Here is a 10,353-nt window from a genome sequence, read left to right as displayed (position 1 = left end):
ACCACTTGTGAGACCATATGCTGGTGCGGTTGGCCCTGGGTTCCTCCTAATGCAGGACAATGCCAGACCTCATGTGGCTGGAATGTGTCAGCAGTTCCTGCAAGATGAAGAAATTGAAACTATGGACTGGCCCATCCGTTCCCCAGACCTGAATCCGATTGAGCACATCTGGACATCATGTCTTGCTCCATCCACCAATGTCACGTTGCACCACAGACTGTCCAGGAGTTGGCGGATGCTTTAGACCAGGTCTGGGAGGAGATCCCACAGGAGACCATCCGCAACCTCATCAGGAGCATGCCCAGGCGTTGTAGGGAGGTCATACAGGCACGTGGAGGCCACACACAATACGGAGCCTCATTTTGACTTGTTTTAAGGACATTACATCAAAGTTGGATCAGCCTGTAGTGTGTTTTTCCACTTTAATTTTGGGGGTGACTCCAAATCCAGGCCTCCATTGGTTAATAAATTTGATTTCCATTGATGATTTTTGTGTGATTTTGTTGTCCGCACATTCAACTTTGTACAGAACAAAGTATTCAATGAGAATATTTCATTCATTCAGATCTAGGATGTGTTATTTGAGTGTTCCCTTTATTTTTTTGAGCAGTGTTAGATACCGCACCCGACGCATGTTTTGCACCTAGCTTGGTTGCACCCTTGACGAATCTAGGCGCGACCACTTATGGTATCTATATCGCTTGCCTGGTGGTAGACAACAAATTGACTGCTACAACTTGTGGAAAAAAGTATATTGTGTTGTATTAAATCTGAATTCAATGGCCCCATGTATCAACCTATCAAACTCACATTTTAGAAAACTGATTGAAGCTCTCAATCTCAATGTCTAAGAAATGGGATAGATATCACATTTTCCAAAATGTTTCCAATTTTACTTAGGAGTTATATCTAATGATTATATTGCAATCTGGTAATTCATTTGATTGATTCAGCTCTTTTGGTTGCTTTTTTCGAATAGTCTTTTCAATTGAAATTCCATTTTTTAGCTGGAAAATAGCATAATTTGCTATGAATATGACCAATTTGATTCCTAGTCTAATACATTTCATCTTGTTCCATAAAAAAATTCTGGAGCTTTAAGTATTGAATTAGAAGTTTATTTTTATACAATGTATTCTCATTTTTATTAATAAAAAATCATGAATGTTAAATATCTGAAACCATACTTCAAACACACATTAGCTACCAACATTTGCTCGTACTGAACCATGTGATCAGTTCATTTAGAGAGAATATTCTAAACAAGCTTCGCTCATTAGCATCCTGTAGTCTGCTTTGGTGTCAGGAGTCAAGACAATAAATATCGTTTTAACCAATGATAAAAAGTCTGTAGAACTACTAAAATCCGGATATCACTTACAAAACTATCGCTAAATGCAGCAAGTCAAGTAAATAATAAAGCAGCAAATATATTGGTAATATTCAGTTGTAAACCTTGTATATAATGGTATTTATGGACATTTGTAAATGAGGATTAATAGGGTAATATAAACTGCATGTTCTTATAAATGTAGCTGCCTTTTTAGTGTAAAAAAACAGGTATGGTCTATTTTTCATTAACGCAGACATCAATGTAAAGCATATACAGTAAAGTACTATTGAGGAGAGAAGCAACAGCTATAAAACACAGAGCACAAACAATATTACAACATTGTAGTACAATGAAATATGATTACCAAACAAATTTAAAAGGAACTCGTCATCTGATTTATGCAGCTTAACGTTTGGGCAACCATATATATTTTTTTTCTTTTAAACACTCTGGCAACTCAAAAGAATAAGCTTTAGAGATCCGTCTGAAGATAAAAGTAGTCTGACATCTCCCCCAGCCGGCTCTTCCCAGCGCCGCCAGTGGCGATTGACAGGTCTCTCTGATGTGTACATAGGGAGAGACCTCTCAATCAAGTGTAGCAGCGCTGTGAAGAGCCGGCTGGAAACAGCACCAACCTAGTCTGGTCTCTGGCTATGGTCCTCAGCCGGATCGTTAAAGGTTATTTTCTCGGAAATGCTGGAATGTTTCAAAGATATAATATAACTGGCTGCAATCGTGCACCAGGTTTCGATTCATACAAATCAGATGACAGGTTCCCTTTAATAAAAACATACATTTTGCTTCTTGAAGCTGGGAGAATGAATACTGAATGAACAGGATGGAAACAATGTTTCAGATTTTAAATATGAGTGAACATATCGGTACATGTGGAAAACACAATGCTGTTGGCTAGACATTTAGACTTGCCTCAAAGGTTAAAATCTTGGTCCCAGCCACACTAAAACAGACTGTTATCAGTAAATTAAATGTTATCTTAAATAATTTCCCCAAGACAACAGTGCAATTATTGCTTAACAACTTTTAATGAAGGGCCATAATACAATAAAAGATATAAGAACAAGATTTTGGCCTATGGAAATCCATGATGAAAGTTGTCAAGATGTCACATGCAGATCTGTACCTAAAGCTTGTTTTTGAAAATGGAAATTTGGTTATCAAGTACCAAATAGCTTCACACATCGTAAATACTGATTATATTTTTTCCAGATATTAAAAATATTGGACAAAGAAAGGAAATGCAAAAAGAACCTATACAATAGTTCCAGGACTTGTGTTTCGGAAGGGAGGGGAGGGAGATTAGCTTTTCTGTTTTTGCATGTGACTTATTCAGGGAGATGTTCCCGTGGCTGTAATCATTTGAAAAATGTTTAATAAAAAGAATGATTAAAAAAAAAAAAATGAAAGTACCTATACTCACCAGTTATACAGCCCTCTGGATCTTGCACTCCCCCTGGTGAGCTCTACTTTGTTGACTTTTGGGCTACCACAAATGGCCACCGCAACCAATTTCTGGCCTCAGGGTATACCAAGGAGAGCAGCAATATGCTGGACACGTGTATGGACAGGACGTCATCGCTGCAGCAAGTAAACAAAGGACAGCAGAAGCTCAGTCACTCATGCAGCAAGGTTATCCTGGCGAGTACAGGTTCTTTTGTAAGCCTATTCAATTTCCTGCCTTTGTCCAATTTTTTTTTTTTTATCTTAGAAAAACAAAATTAATATACGGATGTGATTAAGCATTCTGTTGAAAATACATTTTTATAGCATTTAATGTCTCATGCTTACAGTATATCCAACATGAACAAAAGTTGTTTTGTCTGACTGTACAATGTTGGTAAGTGCCACAAAAACACCCGACCCAGGTGATTTGTTTCAGGTGGAAAACATGTCATCCTTTTAGAGCAACATATCAGAAGAATAGACCGCTCGAAAAAGCCATCCATTATATGCCTTTTTCTCACGTGAAATACTTACTGTAATACTTTGTCATGTTATGGTAACTGGAATCTAAAGAACACATTAAGTCCCTGTGCCATCAGAATAAAGTATCCTTATACAGAAACCGTGTTAATGCATAAATCTTTGACGTTTAGGTTTAATTTAAAAAAAAAAAAAAAGTCTTCAAATGTAGAGAATGGATATATCGGACACTCACCAGCCGGAACTTTAGGCAGTAAAAAGTACTTTGAGTATATGTGCAAAAAAAACAGGTGGGCTGACATACATTGCACATAGCCAATGGCTGCTTCACTCTATCGGGGCTCTCTCAAGGTAAGATCATGCTTTTTACTGCCTAACGGACCAGCTTATGAGCGCCATACTTATCCATTCCTCTACGTTGAAGACAGTTTGCTCACTATACTTTGCGAATACGCACCAACAGCCGAATATTGCTAACCTGCTGCTGTGATTGTTCATACTATGGCTGATATCATGAAGGTAGTGTAGACTTTCTCTCTATGTGGAACTTAATCTAATAAGTCATCATTCAGTCATGACAGATCTCTACCACAAATGAATCTAAAAGCTAGTATACATTAGCCAACCTGCATTGTTAAGCAGTCATTTAATACCCTATCTAGACAGACCGACTGAACTTATGATGTGCACAGAACGATCAGTAATAGATTGTTCTGTGAGCATAGGCTGCCATAGTTCTTAGTAGCGTATGTGCTGCGGAGAATTTATTATTATTTTTTTTAAAGGGGTTGTACACTAATAGGACAAGCCCTTCTCAATCTGAATGTTTGTCCCCGTGGAAATAAAAACACATACTCCCTTCCCATGCCATCATTATTCCAGCGCTGTCAGCCCTTGCATGCATGGGGCTCATATAAGTTATTAGGACACATGAGCCTTGCGCCCAATCAGCGCTCGTGACACTGTCCCAGTCTTCGGACGCATTAGTAATAAAGAGAAGTGAGCGGCCAGCAGCGGCTCTCCCTTCCTTTTGATTACGTATACGTCTGAAGTTGGGGACAGTGATGCCAGTGCTGAGTGGGAGCAAGGCTCATGTGTCCTAATAACCTATGTGAGCCCCATGTATGCAAGGGCTGACAGCGCTGGAACAACGCCAGCATGGGAGGTGAGTATAAGTGTTTTTATTTTCACGGGGCAAACATTTAGATCGAGAAGGGGTTGTCCTAGTAGTGGACAACCCCTTTAAGCAAGCTTAATAGATAATTTCACCTTCTTCTTGAAGACTGGAACACTATTACTGTGAATGGAATCTTCAAAAAAACTAGCAACACTAAAAGATGCTGGCAGCCTGCAATCTCACGGGGAAATATCGGAGCACACTCTAAGAATTGTTTATTCAGTTCACCGTATGGTTGCTGCCACAGTATGCCATGTGCATTAGAGGGGGTTATTAGAAAAATGTATCTTGAGAGATATTATGGAGATAATAGAAACACCATTCTACCAGTCATGGCTGTAAGCATAAAACTGACATCGGCATTAATAAAAGGTAACTACTTAAGTAAAATGTATTGCAGTTTGCTAGAGCACATTGAATATCCGTACTACATCTTGACTCACAATGAATTACAGTGCGGTTACGCTTCTTCTCAGAGAATGTGTTTTCCTAACAGATAGAAATTCATTTTAATTCATTTATTTAACAACATAAACTTACAAAATTATTTCAAGTATCCTTTATATCACAGTGAAAATGTAAGACCAAATGTTAAAGACAAACGTTCTTGGATGAAAAAGGCATATGTACCACATGAAAGAAAGAAAACAAAGAAAAACCCCAAAATGCTTCAACGCATTTCCTTCATGTATTATGAATAGAAAGATCATCTTTAAAAAGTTATAAAAATTAAAATAAATTACATATATATTTCAGTACACTTTCCCTTCAAAGTGTTATATAAAAATTCAGAACAGTGTACGATAGTTTCCAGGAACAAACGGCACGCATGTCGAAGGTCTGGTCTCCGTCTGGGAGCTCGCTCTGTTTAGTGTCTTTAATAATGGTTAATAAAATCTTAACCTAAGAAAACAGTCAATAGACCCAGCTAATCGGGACCCACTGAGGCTCCATCCTCAACTTCTCCACAGCCGCTTGTAGCTTCTCAAAGGCCTTGTCCAGGTTATCATTTACCACAGTTAGGTCAAAGTAATGGTTGTATGCTCTCATAATCCGAGCGCTCTCATCAACTGTCTTCTTCAGATCTGTGTCCTGAAGTGAAGAACGAAAAAAACATTTCAGAAGTCTTTTCACGAGGCTGTACCACAATTTGATATCCTAAACTATACATTTCTAGGAATATTTTCTCCAACCTAGATTATGTAATGAATAAATAACAGAAAAAAAGGAAAATTATATATAAATATTATATATATATTTTCCTTTTTTTCTAATATATGTATATATATATATATATATATATATATATATATATATATATATATATATATATATATATATATATCTCTCTCTCTATATATATATATATATATATATGTATTATATATATATATATACTGTGTGCAGTATTATTAGGCAAGTTGTGTTTTATAGGATTATTTTTATTATTGAACAACAACTATGTTCTCAATCAACCCAAAAGACTCAAATATCCAAGCTTAATATTTTTGGAAATTGGAGTGGGTATTTTTTTAGATTTGGCTATCTTAGGAGGATATCTGTTTGTGCAGGTAACTATTACTGTGCAGAATTATTAGGCAACTTAATTACCAAATATAATCCCATCTCACTTGTTTATTTATTTTCACCAGGTAAACCAATATCAGTGCACAAAATTTAGAAATAAACATTTCTGACATGCAAAAACAAAAAAATTAGTGATCAATATAGCCACCTTTCTTTATGATGACACTCAGCAGCCTCCATCCATAGATTCTGTCAGTTGCTTGTTCTGTTTTCGATCAACATTGCGTGCAGCAGTCACCACAGCCTCCCAGACACTGTTCCGAGAGGTGTACTGTTTTCCCTACCTGTAGATCTCACATTTTATGATGGACCACAGGTTCTCTATGGGGTTCAGATCAGGTGAACAAGGGGGCCATGTCATTATTTTTTCTTCTTTTAGACCTTTACTGGCCAGCCACGCTGTGGAGTAGTTGGATGCATGTGATGGAGCATTGTCCTGCATGAAAATCATGTTTTTCTTGAACGATACCAACTTCTTCCTGTACCACTGCTTGAAGAAGTTGTCTTCCAGAAACAGGCAGTAGGTCTGGGAGTTGAGCTTCACTCCATCCTCAACCCGAAAAGGTCCCACAAGTTTATCTTTGATGATACCAGCCCATACCAGTACCCCACCTCCACCTTGCTGGCGTCTGAGTCGGAGTGGAGCTCTCTGCCTTTTACTGATCCAGCCTCTGGCCCATCCATCTGGCCCATCAAGAGTCACTCATTTCATCAGTCCATAAAACTTTTGAAAAATCAGTCTTAAGATATTTCTTGGCCCATTCTTGACGTTTTATCTTATGTTTCTTGTTCAAAGGTGGTCGTTTTTCAGCCTTCCTTACCTTGGCCATGTCCCTAAGTATCGCACACCTTGCGCTTTTTGATACTCCAGTAACGTTGCAGCTCTGAAATATGGCAAAACTGGTGGCGAATGGCATCTTGGCAGCTTCACGCTTGATTTTCCTCAATTCATGGGCAGTTATTTTGTGCCTTTTTTGGCCAACACGCTTCTTGCGACCCTGTTGGCTATTTGCCATGAAACGCTTGATTGTTCGGTGATCATGCTTCAAAAGTTTGGAAATTTCAAGACTGCTGCATCCCTCTGCAAGACATCTCACAATTTTGGACTTTTCAGAGCCCGTCAAATCTCTCTTCTGACCCATTTTTCCAAACGAAAGGAAGTTGCCTAATAATTAAGCACACCTTATATAGGGTGTTGATGTCATTAGTCAACGCCCCTCCTCATTACAGAGATGCACATCACCAGATTTACTTAATTGGTAGATGGCTCTCAAGACTATGCAGCTTGGAGTAGGACAACATGTATAAAAAGTATCGAAGTGATCAAAATACGCATTTGCCTAATAATTCTGCACGCGGTGTATAATATATACACACACACACACACTAATATATATATATATATATATATATACATACATATATATACATATACACACACATATATATACACACACACACTAATATATATATATATATATATATATATATATATATATATATATATATATATATATCTATCTATCTATCTATCTATCTATATCTCTATCTCTCTCTATATATATATATTTGCAACAGTATTGTTACATGCAAAATAGTATTTTTTACAATGTGTGATGTTACACTATGTATATTTTCATGGGTGTGTGATTAACCTTGGTGCAAAGATGTCAGAACCCACATCTTAGTGGGACGGGTCCTGTATTTTATGTGTATGGGACCTTTTCCCACACAGATAATGTCAGGAGAAAGAAGAATTGGGCATGCTGAATTTCAACAACTAACAAAAGACTGACCATCACTTCCAAACAGAAAAAAAAGTGTGTACAGGTGCTTACTAAGAGTAGCCATCTCCATAGATAACTAACAAATAAAGTTGCACTCTATAGCGCTATAGCATGTAAACATGAAATATACATTAAATTTGAATTGCATTACTGCTCTAGAAAATAGGAAAAAAAGAGAATACTTGACCAACTCATGCATACCCAGCAGTCGCGATAAGGCTATTCTCTTCGCTGGGAACATATCTAATGTGAATCCTCTCCTAGGCTGAAGCCTTTATTTATATAGGTAGGTACAATACTGCTGTAATTAAAACCGCCAGAGGCATATAGGTGGAGTGCTCGGTCAGAGAGCCTATGTATACAAATAAGAAAAGACTGACCGTTACTTCCAAACAGAAAACAGGTGTGTACAGGTGCTTACTAAGAGTACCCATCTCCAGATATAACCAACAAATAAACTTGCAACAACTAGTGCCCAGATATTTGACAGCAGCTTACTCCTCTCTCTTTCAGAACTTATGCACACTCAGCCAAAACAAGAGCACATGTATTGGGGAAGTAGTGGTGGGGTTTAGACAGCCTTCAGCCAAAAGCTATTGAAAATGTTTGTACACCCAAATGGCTGAATATTCAGGCTTTTTTTTAATCAGATGTATTTCAATGTTTTCTAGAAATACAGTAGCATACAAAAATGAAAAATGCTATTTTTTTTTATTATATCTATCTATATATATATCTATATCTATATATATAAATAATAATAATGTCCCTCTCCCCACCCACCTCAAGAGATGAACATATTGCGATCATAAGTCTTTCAGCCAACAGGCCATAAATTTTCTGAGTACCAGATAAGTAGATCGTCCTTGGAAGCTGAGGAATTTCCCATGGTGGGGAGCATAAGTGCCACTGTCCATGGTGATGAGATTTAGGATACAAACATTATAAATTTATGGTCTTACAAAGGGTCATGTATTGACCCATTAATGGCCATCAGTGCAAACATTAAAAGGTCCTTATTCCTCAGCTGCATCTTTTCTCGGTGCTGAGAAATGAGAATAGCAGCCCCTCTCCCGACATGTGAGGATGCAGCAGATGTCAACTGTATACTACAACTGAGATCCAGCTGCAACGGCCAACGTACAACTGACAGGCCTGATGCACCACCATTATTAGAGCAGTGATTACAGTTTGAGCTTGCTGCAAAAATTGGTCACTGCACTTAAATCGCATGGTGAACAAGTAAAGATGGCCGATGTCTCGGACCATCCATACTCATTGTTTGGGGAGCTTTGCCACTCTTCCAGATCGGCGATTGCTGTGATTAGCCGGTCAATTCTGACCAGCCAATCCGTGTTTTACTAATAAAGTTATAAATACCCCAAATAAATTGGTGGTGGCAAGTAGTGCGGTCTCAGACCACACCAATCATAAGTAGCAAGAAGGATCAGATGATTGTGGGGCTACCTATGTTTATTAACCCTATTGGCTGCAATTGCTTAGTCAATAGTGACTGACCAATCGGAGCCAAAAGGGTTAATGTAAAAAAAATCTCCACTCTGCATACCATATTTCACTCAGAATTGACGTGAAGAGCGATTCTATAGCTCCTCTGTGTTACTTGAGAGAAATAATTGGCAGCGATCCTCACCCACAGAGCTGCAGATCTTCTGTTGCTGGTCTATTTGCTCAGTGTGACTCATCCGTGATCACGGCAGTAAAGTTCCCGATCCCAGTTCCAGCTCACCCTCCCGCCCCTCTCCCCAATTGCATCCTGCGCTGAGCATCCATGTGTAATTTTTGGCGCACTATTTTTCTTGCGACACCTGCGTGTGCACGTCCTGCGACCGTATTGCTGTGATCAGTAAAGCACACCACTGAACAGAGTACATGTTTGCCAAAGGACTGATGTCTTTTTACAAGAAATTGTAAAAAAGATAATGGATATAATAGAAAAGATTGAAGTAGCTCTATAACTAGAGTAGTGGATGTCACAGAATTAGTGATTTTTTTTTTTTAACAAAAGGTTTTTTTTTATTTTTATTTGCACTGATTCTACGGATTTATTTCAAAAATTTCTTTAAAATCTTTGTTCTCTACTTTTTAGAATAAATCTCATAATAAATAGTACATTTTATACACACCCAACATAATACAGATGTAAAATCACCACTTACACACATACCCCGGTGTTTGGAAGAATAAAATAAAAATATCCCAGTCATCACAGACTCTTTACAGGAGGAGGAAAATGCTTTCCTCGCCTCCGGCACAGAATCAGGTGGTGAAGGAGATGTCATATTCCTTTAATTTTCTTCCTTCTCCTCATCTAGTGAGGAGGGAGCCCCAAGCAAGGCGCCCCAAGACAGAGGAAACTCCTTCAGAAATTGATCCTACCAGTTTTCCATATTGTCATGACAAGAACGGGATTTGAAGCAATCCTAACATTTTTACATTATAGTGATAATGTGCAGCGTCCTCGCTAGGACTATTCAAACTTTGATTGTCTATACAAAATATAGCCAGTA

General features: G+C 38.0%; 1 protein-coding gene across 2 annotated transcripts in view; it reads right to left on the bottom strand.

Moving 5' to 3' along the window:
* Positions 1–2,357: 2,357 nt before the first annotated feature.
* The window catches only part of PALS2 (protein associated with LIN7 2, MAGUK p55 family member), a 170,369-nt gene continuing 162,373 nt past the window's right edge, over positions 2,358–10,353 (bottom strand). For both annotated transcript variants that reach the window (XM_073677868.1, XM_073677869.1), the window contains exon 12: positions 2,358–5,543. In XM_073677868.1, the coding sequence (XP_073533969.1) occupies positions 5,367–5,543 (177 nt within the window). In that variant the 3' untranslated portion in view covers positions 2,358–5,366. The remainder of the gene's footprint in view (positions 5,544–10,353) is intronic.

This window comes from Phyllobates terribilis, unplaced genomic scaffold (assembly GCF_046119375.1).
Source record: "Phyllobates terribilis strain yellow unplaced genomic scaffold, ASM4611937v1 Scaffold_4__5_contigs__length_816908805, whole genome shotgun sequence".
NCBI classification, from domain to species: Eukaryota; Metazoa; Chordata; class Amphibia; order Anura; family Dendrobatidae; genus Phyllobates; species Phyllobates terribilis.
Note: the sequence above shows the minus strand (reverse complement) of the source record. Positions and strands in the feature narration are given on the sequence as shown.